Genomic DNA, 27,688 nt, shown 5'->3' with positions numbered 1-27,688 from the left:
GGCTCCCCGCGGGCCCGGCTGACCCGGCTCCCCGCCGGCCTGGCTCCCCGCCGGCCCGGCTGACCCGGCTCCCCGCCGGCCCGGCTGACCTCCCGATTTTCCCGGACATGCCCGGCTTTTGGGGATTTCCCCCCGGACGGGGATTTGAGCCCCCAAAAGCCGGACATGTCCGGGAAAATCCGGACGTATGGTAACCCTACTAGAGCAGGAGTCAGAGCATGAAGGAAGGCACTTTCACTTGGTTTAGATTATATCTTATTTTGATTGTTTTTATTATTTACTCTTGGGTTTTATTCCAGACAAAAAGGACAGTATTTACTAGAGCACCTCAATTTAGGTTATATTTTAATACAATTTGTTGGTTTCCAAATAGGAAAAGGGTACTCAGCTGCTACAGTGAGAGAGGCTATAAACATTAACAAAAATTGTGTTTGGACATCACAAATCTCTAGAAACTACACACTCTACTATCATCTTCTGCTCAAGTATTCAGCTCCTGCATGCCTGTTCTGGAGAATATACCACTGATGTTCGTCAAAAGCATCAGTACCTCTGTTCCTACCATTGGCTAGTTCAACCAGCTTTTGTGCCCCAAACAGCTATGCCTCATCATGCAAAAGGTTAATTAAAGGGGTCGAATCCCTCAAAAAACTTGTAATTCACACCATATATTGTAAGGGCATCTAACTAGCAAATGGAGCTCTGAGATGGAGGAATCACTGGAGGAATCACTGCCAGTAAAGGTGCAATCCAGGCAAATAGTAGGAAGATATTTACAGAGGTGCTAAAAGTACTAATGAAAATGGAGGATTTAAACAAACAGGGAAAGGAAACCAGAGAATGCTGAGGATAATGGTAGTGTATCAGGGAAACATGAGAAAAGCAACTTCAGGCAATTGTCCTCAGCCATAAAAGACTGCAATATTTCTCATTTCAGCAATGGATACCATGTTCTGCTTTATAATTAGGCTTGGAAGAATTAGATTTTTGTCAGTAAATGTCGATTTCACCATACACACACAAACCAATGAAAAATATTTCCATCAATAATAATTAAAATTTACAGATAGGCAAAGTAAGAAAAATGCTGCTTGAGAACTTATTAGAGTTTGATTTAAGGATATTTACTTTGTATATTTTGATGCATGTTGACAGTTTGTGTGTTAATGGTTATGAAGCGTTACCTTTTTGAATATCGCTGTCATTAAATAATTATGGACTGAGCCCCTCTATGGACTGACCCCCTCAAAAAATTCCCACAGCTGTGAAAATGTATATGGATAAAAATATAAAAAAATGCTTAAAACTCATAATTTTGCACAACTGTGAAAAATTAAATTGATAAAAAATACTTAAAAATAAACATCAATATTATCTGTTGAAATGATAAAAAAAAAATTGGAATCTTCCAAGCCTGTTTGTAAATTATGTGCACCATGCTCTGTTTCTTTTCTTTTAAAATTATTTTTATTGACATATATTTGGAACCCACTTTGTGCTACAGATTTGTCTGTCTATCACTTAGTGAGAAACAACAGAAAGCAGTGGCTCAAACATATGTCTAATGCATAGAGGGATTTGCTGGGTTTTCTAACATGCTCTTTCCCCCATGTTTTTCTTCTCCTGGCCTGGAATCCTCCTGTGTGTAATATAAATACTATGCATACACTGTAAAGCATTTACCTTTCCCACACGAAGTGGTGCACTCAGTTGTTCCAACCTGTTTCCAGTTGTGTTCTCGGTTTCGTCGTGGTGGCTGCACAGCAGGCACCTGGTTGTCTGGCTGATGAGAAGGAAACCTTCCTGGCTGAATAACAGGAAAGGTCCCTGTTGACTGTCCAGTGTGAGTGTCTGTCTCCCTATGCAAATTCCCATCTTCGTGATCTGTACCATCTGTCAGTTCTAACTGACCATTGAATGGCTCCCCTGGGGACAGGCAACAATAGCAAATTAAAAGAGTGATCATTTCTTTCAAATATTAGCTAATGCATTCACTAATTAGTAGTTGCAACAATGGTCTACAAAGTTGTCAAGCTTGGAAATAGCTTTTATCTCCATATCCAGACTTGCTGGGTTGTTCTGCAGACAAAGACTTTGCTGCTTTTCAATGAGGCACCCAATTCTCAGCAAGCAAACACACACACAAAAGTGGAAATTCACCAGGCATTTTCTAGCATAATTATTGCACCTAATGTCAATCAAGTTTTCCAAGGATTTGTTTTTTCACCATGCTCCATATTCTGTGCCTCTTAATGTCAAATTCCAGCTGCTCCTCATTAAGAAACAGGCTATAGAGCCAATACAAATCTGACAAGGAGAATCAAAAACATGAGAAATAGTACCAAACTTGCCTGCCAATTTTCTCTTTTTTTTTTTCAGAATTACTGTTACATTTAACACACCTCCATGCTATAGAATTCTAAATATATTCTGTCTAGAGAAAGTTTAGCTTTGGGGGCTTAGAAATTTCCACAGGATTGCGAGAGAGAAGCTGAGAAAGGTTGTTTCAAAATATCAAACTCCAAAAAGAAAGAAAAAGTATTTTAATTTCTGAAATACAGGCAGAGCAATTCAGCTCATAACAGTAACTGATCAAGGAAAAGTCACGGTGTGTTCTTATCCCATGTGACACATTAAAGACAAAATTACCTTCAAAACAGAAATAAAGAACCAGATCCTAGGCTGAAGCAAATCAGAGTAACTCCATCGAAGTCAATGGAGTTACACTGCTTTACACCAGCTGAACATCAGGGGTGAAATCCTGGCCTCATGAAGTCAATGACAAAACTTCCACTGACTTCAGTGAGGCCAGAATATTACTACTGGCCCATAATGCTAAAGAATGTGCTTAAGGCAATGATGATTTACCTGGCCTTCTGTGAGGAGGCAACTGAGGGCTAATGACATTGGCTTCTGGAATGATATACTCGTAATGTATACCTGGGTTAGGTTGCTGATGTATCATCTAAGAGGAAAAACAGTCAAATAAATGTTACCTTATTCAAAATAATCACCCTTTCACTTAAACCACTTGTTAGCTTACTACTGCTTAACAGAAATATGCATTTAAACCAATCAACAGCATGATGATTGCTATTATTAGAAAAGACAAAGGTTTGTTTGGTACGTCAGTGAAATATGAAAATAAACAATTTGTTCCTGAGAGGCTAAGACAAGTAAAGAAAATATGAGTTTCTACATTTGCAAATTGCACTAAATTGTAATAGGAAGGAACAGCTGTTACTCAAAAACATCACTGTGAAGAACTACATCATATGCGTCTTCTTGGTACAGGTGCAAAATGTGAAAATACAGCAGTGTTGTTAAAAGTCTTTCACTGAACACTAGGTGGCGAGAGAGGTTCAGACGACAAATGGGTTGGGACTGAAATAACTGACCTGACAGATAACTGAGAAAAGATAAACAAGAAGGAGAAGAAAGAGGGGGAAGGGTCCATATCCAAATGTTCCAAACCCGGCTAGCTCTCTTCTCAAATGATTGTCAGTTCTACTTGAGTTGAGAATGCATAAACAGCACTTATGTATTATCATTTGATAATCGCCCTGTTCTGTTCATTCTGGAGCATCTGACACTGAGCACTGTTGGACGACAGGACAGTGGGCTAGATAGAACATTGCCCTGTCTCATTATGGCCATTCTTGTGTTCTTATTAACCCATCTGTGTTACCTCAGATACCAAGTTGTCCTCTTTTATAGCCTTGCAGCTCAACACATATCACTCACCACAGTATGTATAAAGCAGCAAGCAAAACTAGCTAACAATTGTATGTCTATTCCATTTATATAGCAGTCGTTTAACAGTGCTCAAGTAAATAGATAACAGAGGTCCACATATACATTGTGGTGACTGTATCACTGATATAGAATTGTGTTCCCAACCACCGCCAAATTCATTTTCAGCCAATTGGACTGAACATTCCACAGACAGCCAAACATGCAGAAAAGGTCCCTCATTTTTTCTACTGTTGGACAAAAGGGTTGGTTTGGTTGGGTTTTTTTTTTTGGTTTGTTTTAATATTTTTATCTAGCACTGGGAACCTTGAGCGTACCTGCTTTAAGAAAGACAACAACAAAGTGTAGAGGTTTTAGAGCCCAATTGTAAAATCCTTATGCACATTAGTAAGCACTCACATGTGTATCCCATTGAAATCAAGGGAGGGTGTGTGAATAAGTGCCTACCAACCTAGGAGCTGCATAATAAAGCCCTTGCAAGGTACTTGCGCCTCTTGGAAAACCATTTGAACCCCTTAGCAGCACTACATTATGCTGGTGGAGTGGGAATAGGGATGCTTGCATTATCAGTTATAGACACTATGTACTGTTGATTCTATTAGCCTGGCCTTGGTTATTTTAATAATGCGGCTGATCACACTGCTGCCTTAAAAGAACTTGGTCCTCTGCAGGGGTGTTGGATTGCTCTGGTAGAAGCTTCAGCCAGTTTAATTTTAAAAAGTCTGTCTTAAAAAAAAAAATCATCACTACAGATTGCTGTTAGTGCCTTATACCTGAGTTTCCTTATCAGCCAGACACTTCCTCTTGAACATGAAAAGTGTCTTGGTTCTGCCAAAGCAAGGGCTACAACCAAGAGAAAATCCCTTCAACACCCCTGTGACCCACCAGCAACAAACTTGTGGCACTAGGTTTGTTTTGCAGTCAGAAAGCCATTCTGGAATCCACTGAAGTCTACAGAGTTATTCCGAGTTAGAATTCATCTCTTTGTCTTTGAAAAGTGCTTCCTCTGGCAAACTCAACAGCTTTTTCTCTAAGCTCTGCCCCAATGAGAGCACCCACTTTCGGGAATCATATGAGAATGCACTACCTGTAATGATTTCTATAAGAGCTGACCTTCTGACCTCTCTCTACAATTTTAAAATGCACTCTCTTGGTGCCCAGTCCTGCGAGGTGCTGAGCACTCTCAAGTCCTATTGACTTCAGTGGGAGCGGAGAGTGCTCCACATCTCTTCAGATCAGGACCCTACAGTTTGGGTAGTTCCAAGGAAAGCTCTCCTATGGTTCCCCTGATTCTTCCATAGTGTTTCCCAAAACTACTCACAAGGACCTGTTATAACAGTTCTGCTTTGAGTTAGTGGCAATGTAAGCTTTTGTAACAATTAGCTTTATTGTATTCATGTCATAGCTGCTTTATGTGCATAACCAAACTGATCTGAATTTCTGTTCTTTATCTATCTGTTTAAACTTTGCTATAACATAACTTGGGAGCCTTTTCCTGTGCAACTGGAGAATGGAAGAAAGACAGCAGGAAGTGAGAGAAAAGACTGATAGCCAGCTGGAATTAACATTTTCATATCCCTTCAAGGTTCGGAGCTAAGGGAAAGGATTCAGAAATGGTAAGACAAGGACTGTATGGTTCAGGGAGTTGAGGAACTGGAAACTGGTTTATGTTAATATTAGCTATCTCTCTGTAACTAGAAAGTGAGGACCTGTGCGAGGGTGATTATGCTATTAACAAAGCTCCTATGATTTTCTTTCATCTAACACTCCTCCAATCCCCATTTTAGGACAAACCCGCACAGATGGCTTCTCAACCAACCTACAATGCAGTGAAAGGGAGAATGCTGATCTATCAGCCAGCCTAGATAAGCCTCCGGCGGTCCTGACATCCTACAGAGAGCATGATGAAAGAGACAGAGTGCCAAACCAGGGGGCCAGTCCACAGCAATAACCCACAGTTCAAGTCACTAAGCTGTGCCCAAACCCATGGCAACCTTGCTGTTTTCTTACTGGCAAATAAGATGTCTTGAAGGGAAAAATGAAGGGAGATAAACAGGCAAAGATTAAATCAATACATAATAGTGACACAAACAAACTATGAGATATAAGAGCTCTAAAAATCAAAATACATTTTATTCTGATTAATTTAAGGTGCTCTAAAGTTTTTGATGATACTTATTTGGGAACACCTGAATAAGTCATGCATGGCTCCTTTGCCTTCCCTCTGGGTAATACAGTCATCGTACATTAGGCATCAATTTCTTGGCAATAAAAACATCACAGCATCTCAGCTCACACCAGCCAATATTCTTTATGTAAGTGCTCATTATATCCTTTTTTTTTAGTAATATGCATTCTGGGCAATCAGAATCTATTAATCTTTACATCAACATTTTACATCACAACAAATGAAAAATTATTCCCCATTTCCCACATTGGGCCCTGTTAAAGCAATACAATAAATAATTATTGTTACTTTTTAATCATTTTGCCATTTGTAACTCTTCCAGTTGTAGGAGCCGGTGCACTTTCTATAAAAATATAGGGCACTAATTTTTCTATCATGTGTCATTTCACTTGTTGAGTTTAATGACAACCAAACCCTGGCCAATTAAAACAACCAATATCTCAATTCAGACTGTGTATCTATACTACATGTGGTCTTTCAGCCAATATATTTTATTTTATATTTGTGTATGAGCATGCCTATATGCACAATTAATTTCATAGTATGCTATAATAATCCACAACAGCATTTTTATTTCAGTGTTGAACAATACCAGAAATACACTGAGTTGAATCCTGACTCCATTGAAATCAATGCTTTTGCCATTGACTTCAATGGAGCCAGGATTTCACTGCAATTTGGTTCTGCAATTGCTTTGCGGAGTGTCTTCTGTTTAGGATTTCCTAATGAAGTTTGCCATTAAAACTCTGCCCAGGAATGCTTCATTTTGTAGCTTTTACTTATATTTATTTAAAAATATACAGAATCAAGAAGGCTTGAATCCATCAGAAGTCTTGACAGGCTTCAGACGTTTGATTCGGGTAACTATAAAACTAACCAAGCCAAATTATCTTCAGCAGAAAAGTGTCTGGAGGAAATACAGCTCTCATGAAATAAAGAATACTATATGCTTTGCCTCTGATTTTACTCAACAAGTAAAATTGGTTTTACTGGAAAAAGAAGAACAGGAGTACTTGTGGCACCTTAGAGACTAACAAATTTATTAGAGCATAAGCTTTCGTGGACTACAGCCCACTTCTTCAGATGCATATAGAATGGAACATATATTGAGGAGATATATATACACACATACAGAGAGCATAAACAGGTGGGAGTTGTCTTACCAACTCTGAGAGGCCAATTAATTAAGAGAAAAAAAACTTCTGAAGTGATAATCAAGATAGCCCAGTACAGACAGTTTGATAAGAAGTGTGAGCATACTTACAAGGGGAGATAGATTCAATGTTTGTAATGGCTCAGCCATTCCCAGTCCTTATTCAAACCGGAGTTGATTGTGTCTAGTTTGCATATCAATTCCAGCTCAGTAAACCCAGGTGGTAAGAGATATCTGTTACTGTTTAGATTTCCTATGATCTGGGGCAATACAGAGGTAACAGCAAAGATATTGTCATATCTAAAACACTGTTACCTCTAAGGATTAAATGGAATGCTGGCATTTATCTATTGCTATTGCTTGTGTTTTTAGTGTCATGTGTGAACAAAGACCAGAACTCTTGTTTTCCACTAGGAAGGTTAATCTGAATTTGACAAACTTACATAAACATCCAGGATCTCGTCTGTCGGACCGTCTGCTAAAAAGGACTCCCCTGCAGTGCTTGAGATTTCATTTGGACGTTTATATGTGAATGTAGTCCCTCCTCCTTCATATCTCCCGGGTCGATCAATTGCCCAGTTTCCATTGATGATGGACCGTCCTGATCGACTCCGCAGTGCTGTCAGGGAGAGAAAAAAACACACACACACACAAATGCTGATCACAAGGTATCACTTTTATATACTAGTTCTCAGACTGTTAAAGGGTTTTTGAGGCAAACACAAACAAATTCACGTAACTGGATTATGCTGCTGTATATTCTCTGACTTCATGGAATCAGGCAGTATTGCTGGAACAAAAAATATTGCAGATAATATCAATACTTGTGCAAAGAAACCCAGTCTCAAAAACCTGACTCTTATTTGAATATGTGAATTTTATTCCGCAGGAAGAGAAAAATACAAAGCTACAATAGAAAACTAATTTTTCATGGAATATCATGTTGTGATTTTGTCTCAGCCAGCCAGACGGGTACATTGAATACACATGGATAACGGGGAAGTGGTTTCCTGAACTTCCTCCACATCCACGTGAATCTTTATTTAGTGGTTTGGACACAGTAAAGCACTGAAGTGGATACAGATTATCACAACATCTACACTATGTAGAACCACTACTACCCCTACAATTTATGAACCAGAAAATACTTTGGTTTGCCAAATATTCCAATTATTCTTAATGCAGCCTTTGGCAAATCTTTAATTTTCCTTTACAGAATACACATTTTGCCAAACATCTGCAAAATTCTGTTCTGTAAAACTGCTTGGGGTGACGGGTATCTGCAAACACCATTGTTCCCTATCCGTAAGGGAGACTAATTCTACTAATTCCTTTTTCTGCCTAGTCTATTTAGATTGTAAGCTCTTTGGGGCAGAAACTACCTCTTATGTTTGCCCAACACCTAGTACAATCATTGTATTACTATGACTTGTGCCTAAAGGCCCAAACAAAACTGAAGCTTCACTGTGCTAGGCACGGTACATACATAGGCGCCAACTTTCCCCGGCGCCGGTGGGTGCTCAGGCCCCCCCGCTCCTGGCCCCGCCCCATCCTTTCCTCACCCCTGCCCAACCCCCATTCCAACCCCTTCCCCCAAATCCCAGCCCCAACTCCGCCCCCTCCCTGCCCCTATTGGACCCCTTCCCCAAATCTCTGCCCCTTCCCCGAGCGCGCTGCGTTCTCCCTCCTCCCCCCTCCCTCCCAGCGCTCGCTGCGCGAATCAGCTGTTTCGCCGCACAAGTGCTGGGAGCTAGGGGGAAAAAGCAGGCACATGGTGTGCCCAGGGGAGGAGGTGGAGGCAGAGCGGAGGTGGAGGTGAGCTGGTGCGGGGTAGGGTAGGGTGGGGAGCTGCCGGTGGGTGCTAAGCACCCACCAATTTTTCCCTGTGAGTGCTCCAGCCCAAAGCACCTGCGGAGTTGGCGCCTATGGGTACATATACATAGAAAAGAGAAAATCCCTACCCCAAAGAGACCACCCTGAGTCTACTATAGTTTAAGTGTAGAATGAGGTTATCTACCATTTAGGGAGATATATAAAATAGAACAATAGGATCCTATTGCATCCTTGAGTGAAAAAATTGAACTATCTTTATACCTTACAAGGTTCTAAAGTAACTGTATAAACCCAAGACAGGGACCTGGGCACCACTCTACACAGCTCAATGACAACCTCTGCTCAGTGCACCGCTGCAAGAGTTCATAGCATTTGGTTTTGGTCACTGTTGCAGACAGGGTACTGGATGTGATGGACTCTGGTCTGATCTAGTATAGCATTAGATCAATGGCCACACTGGAGCCACACATTTACTCCAGATTCGGGGAGCCCTGAGCAGAACACCAAGGAGCCAAATGGGGTAGGGCTCTTTCTATGACTGGTTCTCACAAGATTAAACAGCAAGGCCCAAATTTTGGACCTCTCTCTTTTCCCATGACAGTGATTGCTGCTGACTAGTTTACCTTTGGGGAAGTAGAACAAGTATAAACTTGTTGGTGAAACCTACTTCTAGCAGAAGTCTCCATGCTGGGAACGTATAAGAAAATATTGTTTAACTGAATTATGTAAACAGTACTCATATACTACGGTTATATATAGTGAATTAATAATAATAGTCACTTATTTATTATTAAGAAACAATGGTAACCTTGAACTACCAGTTTTCAAATCTAAATCAAACGGAAATTGCGGTATGTTAGTGACATCAGGTCAGTTTGCAATGGTCTGCATCATACGTTGACACATATAGAAGATGAGAGACAAAACTAACTTTTATCTTTATTGCCTCTCATATCAAAAAGAGGTCTCCTTCCTAACTGGGGATGGAATTATGGGCAGAATAAAATGAATAAGTGCATATTGTTGGTTCTCAGTATTCAGTATTTTCAAATGGGAGAGTATAAGTATTCTAAACACCACAAACAAGTGGGTATTCCAGTTGGACAGGACTTAGGAACCCTTTCCGTAACAAATAGAGACAGTGCCAGAGATGCTATTGGCTCAGGAAATTGGCAAACACATTCACCAAATACATTTAAACAAGTGATATGTGAGGAATTCATGACCGAGCGGCACAAGGATACTCTGCGAGCAGAGTACACACCATTGTACTTTATTCACTTAGCTTATGTGAAAAAAAAAATTAATGGAAACAAATCTGTTTACCTTTAAAAAGAAATTAGTAGTGACACAATACAGGTTTCAAACTACATAAATTGCAATGAGGGTATTAGATTTCAGCCTACTGGGTGCCCTTCACTGTAAGCAGTGAATTTGATATATTTGTTTAACAAAATATAACTTTATAACAATGTGAGATAGCAAATATAAAAACAGTGATAGAAGTGTCTAGCTAAAGCCAGATTATACCTACACACGAGAGAAGGCGTAAAGGAACCTCCACTTTGTGCAGGCCGTGTAGAGGTCAACCATCATTGTAATCCCTGTTCTCAAGGGAAGATAAAGACCGCTCTGTTACTATTCTTCTAGGCAACTAATCCTCCAAAAGGGGCTGGGATTGGCAAGTACTCCGCTCTTATGCACAGAACCCAATGAAGTTTACTAAGTTTACTAAGTTTACAAAGACTAATAAGCTGCACCCCAGAAAAGGATGTGGTAGTAGGCATGCACCCACCTTGCATCTGAGCACTCCTGGAAGCATTCTGCCTCCTGGTTCTCCCCCTGGGGTGGGGTGGCTCTTTACTGCTCCCAGCACAGCACTATGCTCAAGGGCACAAGCAAGAACTTAGAACACTTGGTATCCAGCAAAAACATCCTTCACTGCTTATGGCCCAGATCCCACTCACATTGAGGTAATTGGCCCAACTAGTGACTATGATGGTGCAGCATCAGGCCCCACAATAGTATATTAATTTTTATTGTAATTGTATCATTTTATTGTAATGTATGCTACATATTTTCTCTTGAGAAGTATTTTAAGTCCATTTGTTTCCTGGATCTCTTATTTTCTGACACACCTGTTACTAAATAAAGAATTTCTCTACCTACGGATGTTGGCTGACACAAATAATATATTTCACATAACTTTTTTTTTTAGCTTAGCCATACAAGTATATTCTCTTTCCTCACATATTTCTGGGAGGCAAAGTTCAGGTTCACACACTATTAAATATAGATTATTATACAATACCGACAGAAAGAAATGACTATAAGCAACATGCTATTTACAACTGTTAAACTTTAATTCAAACACCTGAAGTACAGGGCTGCTTTGCAAACTATATTGATCCTGGGGTTGCATCATTTTTAATATGGAACACTTCTAATAAAGGTTTAACTTTATGATCTGAATATTTTTCTTATACAGTTACTTTTAAAAAAATAATCCGCACATCAAGAGCTCGGAAATGAAAAAAGCGCTGGCAAAGATTAAATTATTGTTAATAATAAAGCTGTAGAAAGATGGCTGTCTGGAAACCAACAAGTCCATTAAATTTTAATTTGACATTCATCAGATGACAGGTTTGAAAGAGGCCTCCACATAAAAAAGGAAAATGTGCCTCTTACTGTGTTTTGATCACCTTGCATTTATCACCTCTACTGCCCTCCATCTAGAAATTTTATGGTGCTAATATTTTTAACCAAAGTATGAAAGAGTATAAAAAGCATTACCAGATTCCTCATTAAGGCACAGTCTACTGATGATTTCATCTACCTTATTTGTCAGCTTCTTAAATAAAACTGCATAGTTTATAATACCCTTCAATAACACTTTGCGTCGATTGTACCATACGTCTCAGACTTCAAATTCTCATCGCACTTTTGTTTGGGCTAGGAATTAATGGCGGAAAGCTCAATGTGATATAAAATAGAATCTGAACTTCGGGTGCCTTAAAAAACATTCATTTTTCCAAGTTCAGCTTTGAACACTTCTTTTAATTATAATGTTTCATAGCGCTTGTCCTGATGCTTGCAGATTCTATTCTGCTTCTCCTGCATCTGATGCTGAGAAGAATAGGGAACAATTTAAAACAAATAATGTAGCACTAAAGAGTGAAGTTCTGTAAACAACGGGTTCCTGCCCATTGATTTTTATTTATTTTATTTTTTTAAAATACATGGGTTGGGTTCTTTTAAATACATGGGTTGTCTTCTGGCTTCTGTGCCTTTAAAGCTTACTCAGTTCACATTTTCAGGCTTTTCTCCACAATCATAAGGGGTAGAAACTTACTTAAAAAAAATCACACCTGTGAATCCCAAATAGCCAGTGGCCTCCAGGAACTGGTGCTTTAAACCATCAACTATCACAAACTAAAAATTGCAAGAGTTGACAAGATTGAAAATACAGTAAAATACAACTATAAAAAGAGTATTGGCAAGAGAATGCCCTTTTATTTCCCTGGTCCCAGTCACATGACATACTTTGAAACAGACACAGACAAAAGATATAAACTGTGATTGCTGCAAGCCTGTTCCCCAGAACTGGTGAAGTATTAATTTCTCTGTGCTGGTTTAACTATGTTTAATTAATTGATTGAGCTGAGTAATCTAATGTTAATCAATAATCAAAACCAAACCCTAACATCATGTTGTCTATGTCTAGGGTATCATGAAGAATACACATGCCGAGTTATTACATAATATCAGCAAACAGCATAGCACATAGATGATACAAAACATTATGGTGTAACAATCATAGAATAGGAAAAGCACATTGAAACAGAAGGTATTAATGTACTTGCCAGTATAGAGGGAATATATTAAACAATGGATCACAAGAACAATATCGTGGGATAGCATCACATGCTATCATACGGACACACATCAAATCAGAAGAGAAAAAATGCTTTGCTGTGCATTTTGAAGAGGAATAAGTCTTTAGAATAAGCATATGAAATCTTGTAAATCCTATTGAAATGTCAATAGTAAAGATGCCAAATGGTTTTCAAGGGAGACATAATTCCATGCATTGGATTATCCACAGTGGGACACTTATTGTGAAGTTTAGGAACATAACATACTTGTTAGTTTGGAGATGGACTGGGTGGATAGCAGAGGACTCGTATAGCATGTGTAGGCTTGGAAAGATTAGATTTTTACTGGTAAATGTCAATAAACATTTATTTCACTGTACACACACAGCCTGATGAAAAATATTTCCATTGATAGTAATCAAAACATACAGATAGGCAAAGTAAGAAAAATGTTGCTTAAGAACTTGATTTTGATATATGATGTTGACAGTTTATTTTTTAACAGTTATAAAGCTTTAACTTTTTGAATCTCACCACCTACAGTCATTAAATAATTATTGTCTGACCCTCCCCATAATTCCATACAACTGTGAAAATTTAAATCAATTAAAATTGAAAAGGTGCTTAAAAATAAACCAACATCCGTCAAAATTATAAAGAATTAAAAATCAAATTCAGCTAAGCCTAAGAATATAGCAATGCCAGGTTCTTTTCCAGTTTAGCTGCCAATTGTAACCAATTAAATTTGTGTAACATTTAATGGTGAGTCTCATAAATCCTACCTGGTAATGTAACTGGATAATTTTTTTTTTTAATTAAAATTCTTGATAGGTTTTATTCTGTAGGAAAAAAGAGGTAAGGTTAATTACTTGTTAATTTATTACATTGAAAAAATCCATGTGCTGCAAGACCTGGCAGATGTTCCAGGCAGTTTGCCATATCTAAGGACAGAAAGGACTCTAAAATTCATACCTATGAATTATCTACCGACACATTAGCTCCAGCAGTCTTCATGTAATTCTAACTCCCACTGAAATCACTGGGAGTTTTGACTGAGGATATAGACCTCTCTCTCTCTCTCTCTCTCTATACACATACATGCATGTAAAGAGGAACAGTATCTGATTGGCATGGCAAAGGTTTTGATTGTGCAGGTGCTCAGGGTAAGCATGGAGGTAGGACTCGTTTGCCAACTCTTACAAAAAATTTACTATAATCAAAACAATAAAAGCAATTTAAAAATGCAGGTATAACCCTGCGCTTCTTGGCTTCAAAATGCAGCTATGGCATCTGGGCATCCCTGTACAGTTGCACAAATGTAATACATCTATAGCAATGGTTCTCAACCCACAGCCCAATCAGCATACAGCTGCGGCCCATGTCACATCCTCGGGGCCATACAGGTAGTATGGGATGCGGCCCACATATGCGGCCCACAATGGTAAATAGGTTGAGAACCACTGACCTATAGGGTTTGAGTTGCAAGAGTGCTGAGCAGCTACAGCTCTAATTGTGGACAACTGGATCTGCAGGTGAGGAGCGCTTGTGAAAATCTGGCCCATTAGTACACACATATAGGAAAAAATAGAGTTTCCATTTTATTCATTCTAATAAAAGATTTTGGTATGGCATTTATGTACATTACCAGAAGTAGCCTATATAAAGTCAAGCACAAACTATAATATGGAAGTTGTACCTAGTTCAGTAATGCAAATGCACAAGAGAGCTTCTGAAAGCTCCAGAAAGAATATCAATATTCTAATCCCATAGGTATCTGCCTGGTGGGTCTTGTCCACATGCTTGGAGTCTAACTGATTGCGATACTTGAGGTGGGGAAGGAATTTCTCCCCCAGGCTGAGAGCCTGCGTGGGTTTTTTTGCCTTCCTCTTCAGCATGGGGTATGGGTCATTTGTAGGTTTAAACTAGTGTAAATGGTGAATTCTCTGTATCTTGAAGTCTTTAGACCCTGAATTGAGGACTTCAGTAACTCAGCCAGAGGTCAGTCGTCTATTTGAGGACTGGGTGAGTTTCTGTGGCTTGCAATGTGCAGGAGGTCAGCCTAGAAGATCACGATGGTCCCTTCTGACCTTATGAAAAATGGAACAGCATAACCAGAGTGCCCTTTGGAGTTCAGAGAACACTGATAATTTACAGATCCATAGAGTGATTTGGGATTCTTTTCCAATACTACCTTATAAAAACTTTTTTTTGCCAACTAGTTTACATTCGAAAACTTGGGACAGGTGAAAAAAACTGTACACTGGCTGGTTATCTACCTTAATCCATTCATCCATCACTATAGTATGTAGGCTTTGTACTAATAAAAAGATTCATACAAAAATATTTTTCCCATAAACCTCTCAAAATCTGGCAGTAACATGGATAGAGTAATGTAGCTTATCTATTTCATATTCTAAGGCCCTTATGGACTGAGGGAACAATGTCCTAAGTCCTACTTAATTGCTTCAAAACCACATAAAATCTTCACCAGATGGACACAATTTGATTACCCTTATATTAAAATGGATATAAAGTATGAGAATCACTCAAACATTTTGTTTGGTCCTGCCCCAGAGAGAGAGCTGTAGGGAAAGAACACAGGAAGATACAGGAAAACAAACAAATAACGGTGCAATCTTCAATGTGATTTCTTAAGAGGGATACTCCGGCTTGACTAGGACCTTCACTGACACCCTGTTGCTTGCTGAATAACCATATACAATCATAAAATGAAGGAATACTTCCTTTCTTTGGGGAGAAGACTGGGAGACTTATATTTGACAGGAGTGGGAAATACAGGGTGAAACCCCAGCCCCATTGAAGTGAATGGCAAACATCCCACTGACTTCAATGTGGTCATGATTTCACTCAAGAAATCCAATATTTATCACAAGAAAGATGCACCATAGGCTAAATTCATGGGTGGATAGTACAAGGTGCAACAGCAAAAGGAAGAGCATGTATGCATACATAAGGGACTTGTTAGACTGAAAAGAGCAAGTTTTCAAGAAAAGAGAACCTAATTAGAGCAAGACCATCTGGGGCACAGTTAGAGCTGGTGTCAGAGCTTATTAAGAGAAAGGGAAGCAAATTTAAAGTCAAGTCTGCAAGGGAGAGCCAAGAGCTGCACAGCACGCTTTCGTGGTGGCAGACAGCAAGCATACTTGGCATGACCCAGTCAGTTACCACATCATTAAAAAAAAGAGAGAAGGTATTTTTAATGGGCAAATGAACAAGTGCTGCTGATTGATACAGCACTATGTATTAAATTAAAAAATGTGTTATCAATATAGAACATAGCAGTGATGAATTTTTGTGATAGTATTAAATAAGCACATAGCACATTTTCAGAATATTTACCATTAATCACACACTGATCACATTAGCTCTGCCATTGGCACACAAACTCACTACACTGTACTAAGCTGATACACACACAATCAGTATATCATTAGGCAGGAAATTGCAGTTTAAGCTCCAGTTTACACAGTGAAGCCCAACAGTATAGCACCTCTGGTGTAAATTTAGATTTCTCCTGACTTCTGTTGGTTACTTGCACCGCTTAAGTGGCATAATTTGTTAACTACTCACATTCATATCATAATTGAAACAATTTTGCACTATGATATCAGATTTTTAATATATTTTTGGTATTTATATTAAATAAAAGTAAAGTTTAAAATGCATTTTCTTCTGCCATTTAAAGTATCATTTTGGCAAAAACTGTTTTGTTTGATATCACAAAGCACTTCTTCAGAGACAGCTGTCCAGAGAATAGTTGCAGCAGATAATGCGACTACTGTTGATTAGGCTCTGTGATGAAAGAGGGGAGAAAGACACACAGTTTCCTCTTTACCAGTCATTTTCATATAGGAAAACCAGTTTGTAGTAGGATTGTTAGAAGTAAATCTACTAAGATTTATAAATTTGATGATGATTAAATATCTTATAATGGTATAACTGAGAAATAAGGATCTGATATGATGGCATCCCATGTAAGAGAACAAAACTAGTCAGATGATAAATGCCATGCATAATTTGGTATTGGAAAAATTAAATGAAACATATTTGACTTGTATTAGGGAAGTTCTAACAGTGCAGTTTAGTGTGTATCAGACCATCTGCTAATTTGAATAGTGAAGGTTAATAGCTCACACGTTGACCATAGTTATGCAGTATAACTTTTTAAGCCAGTGGTAACTTCTTAATGTCTGTGGACTGTAGAAACTCTCCCTATTACTCTCCCCATTAAAACCTTTTAGGACAACAAACTTTTTAGTATTCAAATGTTACAAAATGTAGCATGCCTTCCAGTCTGCTGGGCTAAACACACATTAACAGTGTGGGATGAATAATCTGTTACATATCATTAAATAACATGGCAAGGTGGGTACCGTCTAAAAACAACGTGTAACATAGTACTTGGTAGCTAAGAAAGGGAAAAAAACAACATTTCAGGTGGATAAAGTGGCAAGCAGCCAAATGCCAAGTGCCTCAAGTATCTAAAAAGCCTTTTCAATTTAATAAAATGAGAGTATAAGTGGAGGTATCACACATGGATTGTCATGAAATAACTCTTTTCAGTGTTAGAAATGCAGTTGTTACTAGAACTAGAACTAGTTCAATGTTATAGTTAGAGAAATGGGTGAAATATCACTTGCTAAAATTTGGTGGGAAAAATTTAATATACAATTCCTCCTATAAATTGAATTCATTATTATTAGCCCTTAAAAATAAAATATTCAGGGATCAAACCTGCTCCTATTGAGGTCAATGGCAAACCTCCCACTGAATTAGATGTGAATAGCTTCCTACCCTAGCTCAAGAGCTATTCACAAAATGGGGAGTATTCTAATCAGTAAGGATCAACCTATCCTTAAGAACCTGATCCTATAAAGCACTGGTTCCAATGGTAGTGGAGGGTTGCTAGCAACTCTCATGAGATGTTCAACAGCCCACAGGATTGGGCCCTAAATCAGGATTCTGCTACATAACACAACATCCCTTCAGGTCCTTTGCTTCATCTCCACCTGTGCATTAGCACTATGAGGTCCCGGTCCATGACTAGGGCTCCTAGTCTGCAGGCTTTGATGGCGGAGACTCCTTAACACAATTTTCCAAAGACGAAGACCGTAGGGTAATAGAAATAATAATAATAATAATAAAGATCAAAAAAAGGGGGGGAGATTTTCAAAAGCAAAAATGGGAGTTAGGTCCCCAACTATTAGGCTTCTTTGAAAATCCTAGCCTGAGACAACCTGTTGCCGAATTTTCAAAACTTTTTAGCATTTTCAAAGCTATTATTATTTATATTAAAGTAGGGTCCAAAGCACTCAGATTGGGATCAGAGCTCTGTTTTGCTAGGTACTACACAGCCCCTGCCCGAAAGAACTTGCACTCTAATATATGAATAAACTTTAAAAAACAAAACAAAACAAAACACATGTACACTTCTGCACTTCCTGGTTTCAGCCAGGACCAGAAGCAGACACACCAAACAAACCCCAGACACCTTTTAATGCGGTGTTTACAGCTAGGCTAAAACAGAGAGTGAACCTGATCTTGTGAGAGTTCCAGCTGATGTTCCAAAGCCTAGAGACCAGGTCCCTCATATATGGATCCAAAACTTCAGAACCTTTTCAAACTTGAATCACTGAACCTTCTGAAATTTCAGCTCTGTCCTCCCACATATTTCCCCAAACACATCCTATAGTTCACCTCCTGAGAGATCTTCCTGTCTATTGAGAACTTAACAATATGCCTTTTAAGAATTTATAAAGAATCTCTCTCCTAGACATCAAGATTCTCCCATGACTTGCCCTCCTGCCACAATGTTTCCCAGCCACATTGCTTCTTGTTCTCCAGGAATTGATTCTTTATAACAATCATGACATTAACTTGTAAATTCCATTTCTAGGTCTATAGTTTCATTATTAATGCTGGTGATCATAAATTAATATTTTTGAAATACGCAGTAAGCAATAAAGGTTCTATAAACATAGCACAAATAGAAATACAAAATTATGGTTTATAAAACAACAATCATATGAATATCAGTGGGACTATTTCTTTTCATGAAAAGATTAATCATTTATTTGTTTTTCTTTTTTAATTAAAATATTACATAGTGAAGCATAGTACCACAGGTATGTGCAGATTGGGAATAATTTTGTAAACAACAAAATAATTAAGTTTCAGAAAAATACATTATTTCTAGTTTATTATTCTGTATACTGGTGATTCTACGATGGAAAGTGAACTATGAAACTTGAATGATAACAATAAAAATTGCAATGAAGGAATTATCCAAAAAATGTTGAAGTCAAGGGAGTCTTTTCATTATCTTCCATGGGCTTTGGATCAGGCCTTATGTTTGTTTGTTTTCAAATGTTGCTATTTCAAGAAACGAGTTAATCAACACTGTATGTTGGGTGGGGGTTTTGGGGTTTCCTAAGTAGAAAGAATACATTTGTGTGTGTTCCTGACTCGCAGGAGAACTGCATTTTCCCGCTAGCGGTGCCCTGCAAACACCTGTCTCTGGCTTATGTTATCTAATTAAAATGAGTTTCAAATGTTCCTTATTTCACTTTTACCAGTGAGGTACTTCAGTTAATTGTATACACCAGATTAATGTTTTGAAAGTTTTTCTTTATCTCTTACACAAATTAAAGAAAAAAGAAAGATATCAACATGTACCATAAGAAAACTACCATGACAAGTATTCAGCAGGTTCTTTCATTTTGTGAAAAATGAAGTAGGAGATGTGAAACAACAAAACGTGGACATAAAATGAATGTATTGCTAAATCAGGCTCCCTTCATTATCCGAATGTCAGCTCTTGATGGTTCTGCTATCTCTTTGTTAGCATGTAATAAAATGAATACATCTTTTGTTGGTAAGTGAATTTAGTGTTGATGAAAGATGCTGGATTAACAGTTGTTGAGATAGTAGCTGCAAAACATACATGATCTGTGTGGTGCATGGGGTTACTAAGACACAATCATCTCACCACCAACTACTGTATAACTAATAGGAATGCTGGTCAGACAAAGCAGTCCAGGGGAGCTGGATGGTGCCCCATCATTCTTACTTTGAACAGAGAATGGTAAAGCCCAGGGTGACCTTCCCTGGAAACTGGATTCCTCTGTTCCCCGAGAGAACAAATGCAGCAAAAGCAGAAGGCAGCATTTCATACACTACTCCAACAACACGCGTCACCCCTGATGCGGAGGGACTACCGCTCAAGGTGGGAGGATAATTTGATCCCTATGTTTGTTTATTCCTTGGCCTTTTCACTGAGACTGATAACTAAGAAGCCAATTAATGTCACTTCAAATGCTCTTTATAATATATGGACAGCAATCCACTAAGAACTGGACTGGCACCACCACCTCATTTCACTTATGCAATTTTATGGCAGCAGATTCTACTACTGATTTTGGGTTACTACCAAATTGACATGCATCTGATGAAGTGGGTATCCACCCACAAAAGCTTATGCTCCAATACATCTGTTAGTCTTAAAGGTGCCACAGTCCTCTCTGTTGCTTTTTACAGATCCAGACTAACACGGCTACCCCTCTGATACTTGATACCAATTTGAGGTGGATATTAGAATTGAAAGCCACTACATTCCAGGATGACACTATGGAACTCCTAAGCTAGACACCCTCTTAAATGAAAGAAGCTATGTTTTGATGAAATCATTTTCTCATAAAGGATATTGCTTTGTCTTCTTTTGCCAATGAGTAATGGTGCAGGCAAATAGAAAAAATTATCCTAAAAATAGTCGCTCGTTATGCTGTATACAAAGTTATTTAAGCATTAATAAGAGCTAAATAAAACATTTGGTACATTTTTAAATAGCATGCCTCAACTTACAGGGTACTAATCACTTCTGAATTCATTTAAATTAAGCTTTTTATTAGATAAAGAATTAAAATGCAATACATGAGCAATTTATTGGACACTTCTTCAAGCAGGAATGTTTTCTAATTAGACGATCAAGAGCAATAATTTTGCATTTTCTGGTGCAGTGAATCTACTAAACTCTGCAAAAAGTTAAAAGTGAATGGAAATTGCTGTGTTCTTAACTGATGATGACAGATGTTTATAAAAGCAGGTTTCCCTCTTTCTGTCGTTATCATCAGTCCTGTCTTTTCCCACTACAGCATATCATTTCGTCTCTATCTTTACAGGACACCATAAGTCCTTTTTGAAGTATGTGTTTTTATTCAAAATGTTCATCAATAAAGCTGTCACCAAAAAGGCAGGAAGGCAGGCACCAGGTCAGTATAGGATCGCAAAGTGATAAATCAAAGAGACCTCTGCTTCCCATTAGGAAGAATTACATAGAGTGAGTAGCATGAAATACTTTCCCTCCAGTTTGCCCAGAGAATCTGCTTAAGCAGGTTCAACCCTTCCCTGGTAAAGCAATCAAGAAGGGAATACACATGGGATTTATGTCCTGCCATCTGGGGTATTTTTTATAGGTGTTCCAGAGCAAGGGCACATATATATCATGGACTGATACAGTTCCCAATGAATAAGGTACAGGTTTGTTTGTTTTTAACGACATGTGATCTACAATGTTTGCACCAAGTTGAAAGACAGATACTTTAATATTCAGAATCACTTTGAATGGGACTTCACCACTACTCAAAAAATTAATTGCATTGGTAGCTAGATAATTATGCTAAAGAGAATTGATCTTAAATCCAGAATCCTTATTATAGAGTAGTCAAGTAAGAGGCAACAATTTCTATGAATCAGTCTGGACTTGCCAGACTTCTCTACAAGCAAAATTGATGGTTTAAATCTATAGACTTAATTTTAGAAATGCCTCCTCTACTGTCTTGAATAATCCAACATGAAATGTTCCATTTCATCAAATTAAAATGAAGGCATTTTTTCTTTTCTTTTTTTTTTTTAAATCCTGTTCCATTTATTTTCTGGATTTTGTACTACTTGTTGGATACCTTTTTACAGAATAATTTTTGACAATGTTAGACTCGTGACTTTTTTGCTGTTAAAAACGGTTGATGAATTTTACTGATTTTCCTTACAGGATATTAATGGTAAAGAAGGGGTCAAGACCATTGCTTAACACAGACTGTTCCCATCACTTATTATAATTTTTCATATCACCTTGTCATGCGGTATTATTCAGTCAATGTCTTTAGTTCAATACTTTGCAATTTTGTATTGTAGACTTGAAAAATAATTACCTACCTGTAAATGTTGTTCTTTGAAATGTCATTCAGACATGTATTCTATATGGGTGTGCACACTCCACACACCAGAGCCAGAGAACTTCATCTAGCAGTACCCATAAGGGCAGCGCTTATGTCTTGTGGCTGTAGCCCCTCCCCTGGCTGCATAAAGGGCAGCACCATCTTGGCTGCCTCAGTTCCTTCACATTGTCAGAAGTGCAGACAGAGGGCAGGTCATGAAATACACATCTGCATCATATCTCAAAGAGCAAGTTACAGGTAGTAACCATTCCTCTTCTTCATCTAACCATGCATCATCCATGCTGTGATATGCAGGGAGCAGAGTGCTGGGTCCAAACCTGACCCTGATGCTGAGTCAGGAGACTGGGGTGAAGAGGAAGGGATATGGGAGGTCTGACTGATACTGTGAGGAGGTTGGGAAACCAGCATTATCTCAACCACACTGGAGCAATGAGAATGAGCTTGGCATGGTCCAATTGCAGCTTAAGAATGAACTGCAGGATGAACAGAATTGGAGGAAAGGCACACAGGAGTGCTGATTCCTAGATGAGGTGAAAAGTGTTGATCAAGGAGCCTGGACTGAGATCCCCTCGAGAGTAAAACAGACAGCATTTCTGGTTTTCTCTCATGGCAAACAAGCCAATTGTTGAGATGCCCAAAACTGCAAAGATGGACCATAGGACGCTGGCTTCAGAGACCAATCATAATTCAAAGAGAAAGCCCTGCTGAGGTGATCCACCAGGTGATTGTGTATCACAGGCAAATGAATGGCCCTGGGGGAAATGTTTTCCCTAATGTAAAACTGTTTGACTTTGACTGCCTTCTGAGAAAGCATGTTGGAGTGTGCTTCCCCCTGCCTATTCAAATAATAAATCATGGTGGGTATTGTTAGTGAGTATGAGAATTGCTGAGTCCTTGATGTAACCTTAAAAGGTGTGACAAGCCTTGTAAATAACACAAAGCTCCAGGACATGGACATGTAGAGAAGTTTCCTGTTCCAACCACAGGCCTTGAGCCTTCAGTGAATCAATATGTACTGTTAGGCAAAGTTCTCTGGCTCTGGTGCGCGGCGCATGCACACAGAATACATAGAATCGTAGGACTGGAAGGGACCTCGAGAGGTCATCTAGTCCAGTCCCCTGTACTCATGGCAGGACTAAGTATTATCTAGACCATCCCTGACAGGTGTTTCTTTAACCTGCTCTTAAAAGTCTCCAATGATGGAGATTCCACAACCTCCCTAGGCAATTTATTCCAGTGCTTAACCACCCTGACAGTTAGGAAGTTTTTCCTAATGTTCAACCTAAACCTCCTTTGCTGCAATTTAAGCCCATTGGTTCTTGTCCTATCCTCAGAGGTTAAGAAGAACAATTATTCTCCCTCCTCCTTGTAACAACCTTTTATGTACTTGAAAACTGTTATGTCCTCTCTCAGTCTTCTCTTTTCCAGGCTAAACAAAACCATTTTTTTAAATCTTCCCTCATAGGTCATGTTTTCTAGACCTTTAATCATTTTTGTTGCTCTTCTCTGAACTTTCTCCAATTTGTCCACATCTTTCCTGAAATGTGGCGCCCAGAACTGGACACAATACTCCAGCTGAGGTCTAATCAGTGCAGAGTAGAGCGGAAGAATTACTTCACGTGTCTTGTTTACAACACTCCTACTAATACATCCCAGAATGATGTATTTACCATGGCTGCATTTACTTTAAGAAAAAATATTGTGTGTTTGTAACAGTCAGAAATGGTGACACTAAAAATAATATTAAAAAATATAGGTCCAGATTACCCCCTGCCATGGAAATACTTGCAAGATGAGGCTGACCAAAGGCTTGGGGGTGGGGGAAGGGAATCTTGATTCCTCCTTCTGTGCTGCTTACCTATCCTCCTCTCCCTTCTGGCTGCCATTGCCCGGCTCTCCTGCAGCTGCTCAATAACAGCCCTGGAGGGGAGGCGGAGTGAGTTCAAGTGGCTCAGGGCTGTATTACCTCCAGCCAGATTTTCACAGGGAAGCCTGGGGATTCCATAGGAGATGATGTTGCACAATATGCCCTGTTCTCTACCTTCCTGTATCACAGTTCTGTTCCCCAAACGCTGCAGAGCCTCAATTCCCCAGTGGAGGGGATTTTCTGGGGCCCCAGAAAGTGGGGACAGTCCCCAAATGGTGTATGCACATGGAGGACACCTCGCCTGCACAGAGGGAATATACCAGGCCATATTTTCCATACCAGTATCAGTAATACCAGGTTAGAGTGCTAAAAGTGCAAGAGCCTTGAAAAGTTAATTTACTTTTCACTGTTTACCCTGCTGGCTTACTTTTTGCAATTCAGTCTGCAGAGATGATGAAAACAGATCAGTCAATTTTACTTTGGTTTCTAGACAGTTTCACTTTCTGGATCTTATGATCCAGCACTTGCTGAATGCTTCAGATGCAGTCCCTTCAGTGCAAATATTTATAAAGAATAAACTGTCATAAAAACCATTTCTATTAATACTCGTTTTTAAGACCTCCTCCTTCACGTCCACCCCTCCTCATTTAACCTGAATTTTGGCCCTAAATTACTTGGCAATGTCTCTTTAAATTTCTGAGATCCACTAAGAACATGGAAGTTTTCTGTGCATCTTAAACATCTTTTTTGTGTGACTGTATAACAAAGAGGCTAAAAAAAATTCCTAATAGGCTAGTTACTACTAAAAAATGTTATGCTTTATTTATCAGGCAAATGCTAGAAATGAATGATCAGTTTAGTCTTGATTCTGTTTCAGTACCAAATTATGTGCAGAGATGTTTCAGTGATTGCAGCATTGCGTTCATGGAAGAGCCAAATCATTGTCAAGAAGAGACGTAGTCTTGTAATTTTTTACTTCAGATTCATAAAATGCCATTTCTAAACAATAAACAAGTTCAAACTACCCTGCTAACAGAGATCTAAAATACTGTAAGAAAAAACACAAATGTTATCATTACTGACAATTCCTTTTATAACTGTCTGCAGATTTAGTAGGTATAATTTAGCAATTAATAGATATAACAGTGCATTTCAAGCCTATATTGTGCAGTATCTATGGTATATAATTGTCCTTTTGTCTGCATAATTTAAGGTTTCACTGCTAGATCACGTTTAAGTGCCACACCTTTCTGATGACTTTCGTACTTTCTCCAGCCTTGCTATTTTGTCTGGAAATTTCATAGAATAAACATAAAAATGACTATACTGGATCACACCAATGGTTCATCTTGCCCAGTATCCTGTCTTCTGGCAGTGGCCAGTGTCAGATACTTCAGAGGGAATGAGCAGAACAGGGCAATTATTGAGTGATCCATGTCCGAGGTCCAGTCCCCGCTTCAAGCAGTCAGAGGTTTAGGGACATCCAGAACATGGGTTTGCACCCCTGAACATCTTGGCTAGTAGCCATTGGTGGACCTGTCCCCCAGGAACTTATCTAATTCTTTTTTGAACTCAGTTATACTTTTGGCCTTCACAACATCCCTGGAAACAAGTTCCACAGAGTGACTGTCTGTTGTGTGAAGAAGTACTTCCTAATGTTTGTTTGAAATCTGTTACCTATTAATTTCATTGTGTAAGTCCCAGTTCTTGTGTTAAGAGAAGAGATAAACAACACTTCCCTGTTCACTTTCTCTATACCATTCATGATTTTATAGCCCTCTGTCATACTCCTCCTTAGCCATCCCTTTTCTAAACTGAACTGACCTAGCCTTTTTAATCTCTCCTCTTATGGAAGCAGATCCATATCCCTAATCATTTTTGTTTCTCTTCTCTGTACCTTTTCCAATTTTGATTTTTCCCCAATGTACATTACTTTGCACTTATCAGCACTGAATTTCATCTGCCATTTTGTTGTCCCGTAGCTGTTCCCTAGTTGCTAATCTCAGAACAACTGAAAGGGATCCCATTCCAGAATTTAGTGTTTCAGATTGGGTATCTTTTTTTAGATCCTCTATTATTGGAGGTCATAATGTTGGCAGGTACCGCTTGTTCTCTGCTATCTCAAATACTCGATGGCATCAAAAACCTAGAATCCAACTCTGAGAAGATCTTACAATATTGCCAGGAGTACTTTGGGGGTGTATATGCATCAACATTTCATAAAATATCAGTGTCGTTATGTCTTACACACATACTCGACTTATTTTGTTTTTCCTGGCTAGCAGAACCAAGAATGTAGAGGAACATTACAGACCTGATTTACATTTAAATCATGGGTTGGGGCTGGTTTTTGTTAAATCAGAAGTATGTATTGCTGAGTGCTAATTCTAAATTAGGCTACACTTTCACTGTTATTATTATTTATGTCTATTATGGTGATGACCAAAGTTCCTTGGGTCTCACTGTGGTATATTAGGTTCTGTTCACAGACATAAGACGATGAAGTCCTGCCTCCAAAGATTTAGTTCTAGGATAAACAGATTAATGTATGTAAAGTCTCCACATAAGGCACTATTAAGAGTTAAAAGAAGCATTTATATAGTATATTATTGCTTTCTTTCAGCAACCTTTATTACTTATTACCACAATTTTCTGATCTTCCAAAGAGAGAGAAGCACAGTCTAAGGTCTAAGCATGACAAGCCCGAAGCACGTGTGTTCTAAGATCACCTCTGACAATAATTCCCAGTGTGGCTTTGGTAAAGTTACTTTAATATCTCTGCCTTGTTTCCCCATCTACAAAAGAGAGAGAATATTTACCTGCTTAATAGGAGTATCATAACAATCAATTAATGACTATAAAGTAGAGTGTGTGGGGCTGGGTCAAGGTCCCAGCCTGCATGGTTTTCTGTATCTTTCAGAAAGAATCACCATTCACCTTGGAATATTTATTGTAGTGCTGCCCTGCAATCCACCACTCCAATGATTTAACTTCCTCTTTAGTCAGCTACACATTCCATATTTCCTACTTTCTTGACATCAGAAGCCAAGTCAGTGCAACCACAGCAGCAAAGCAGAGGAGAATATTAACTACAGATGCAGACCAAGAGACCACAAGTGCTCTGAGGAACAAAAATGGATATATCATCTACCCAGACACGGGCACTGTGGAGGGATTGCATAAGATTCATTTTAAAAACTGTAAATAGCATTGTTATTCATTTTGAACTCTTTTTTTAAAATATAATAGTCAGCCAGCTATAAAACAAAACCAGAAATATAGATAGTCCTGAATCCATATTTGGGCTCTGATTTTTAAAATAGGGAGTCCATAAAACTTACTGTATGTTGCAAACGAAAAGAAAAATGAAGGCAGTATTGTTGACTTTCAGGAATTCTTCTAAAACTAAGAATATGACTTCCTTATGGACCTAATCTTATTTTTAATTTTCCTAAAAACATTACTAGGACCCATATTCGGGAAATCTCTAAAGTACAGGCTTAATTATAAGCATGTGGTTAAGTTCCATTGACTTCAGTGCTTTTAGCCACATGCTAGACTGCTGTCCTGAACTGGCCTGCATTCCAGATCAAATCTTAAGTGACCACAGACATAATCTTATTCTCCAGAAACCCATGTAAGTACAAAATATGCAACAGATACACCAAAAAAACCCAAACACAATAACATAAGAACATAAGACCAAAGGTCCATCCCGCCCAGTATCCTGTCTACCAACAGTGGCCAATGCCAGGTGCCCCAGAG

General features: G+C 38.7%; 1 protein-coding gene across 3 annotated transcripts in view; it reads right to left on the bottom strand.

Annotated features, from left to right (window-relative positions):
* THSD4 (thrombospondin type 1 domain containing 4) overlaps positions 1-27,688 on the bottom strand; it is a 727,210-nt gene that overhangs the window by 78,475 nt on the left and 621,047 nt on the right. For all 3 annotated transcript variants that reach the window (XM_034783208.1, XM_034783207.1, XM_034783209.1), the window contains 3 exons: positions 7,538-7,713; positions 2,869-2,965; positions 1,684-1,926 (listed from right to left, as the gene is read on the bottom strand). In XM_034783208.1, the coding sequence (XP_034639099.1) occupies positions 1,684-1,926; positions 2,869-2,965; positions 7,538-7,713 (516 nt within the window). The remainder of the gene's footprint in view (positions 1-1,683; positions 1,927-2,868; positions 2,966-7,537; positions 7,714-27,688) is intronic.

Source organism: Trachemys scripta, chromosome 10 (assembly GCF_013100865.1).
Source record: "Trachemys scripta elegans isolate TJP31775 chromosome 10, CAS_Tse_1.0, whole genome shotgun sequence".
Taxonomy (NCBI): Eukaryota; Metazoa; Chordata; order Testudines; family Emydidae; genus Trachemys; species Trachemys scripta.
This window is presented reverse-complemented; position numbering and strand designations above follow the sequence as displayed.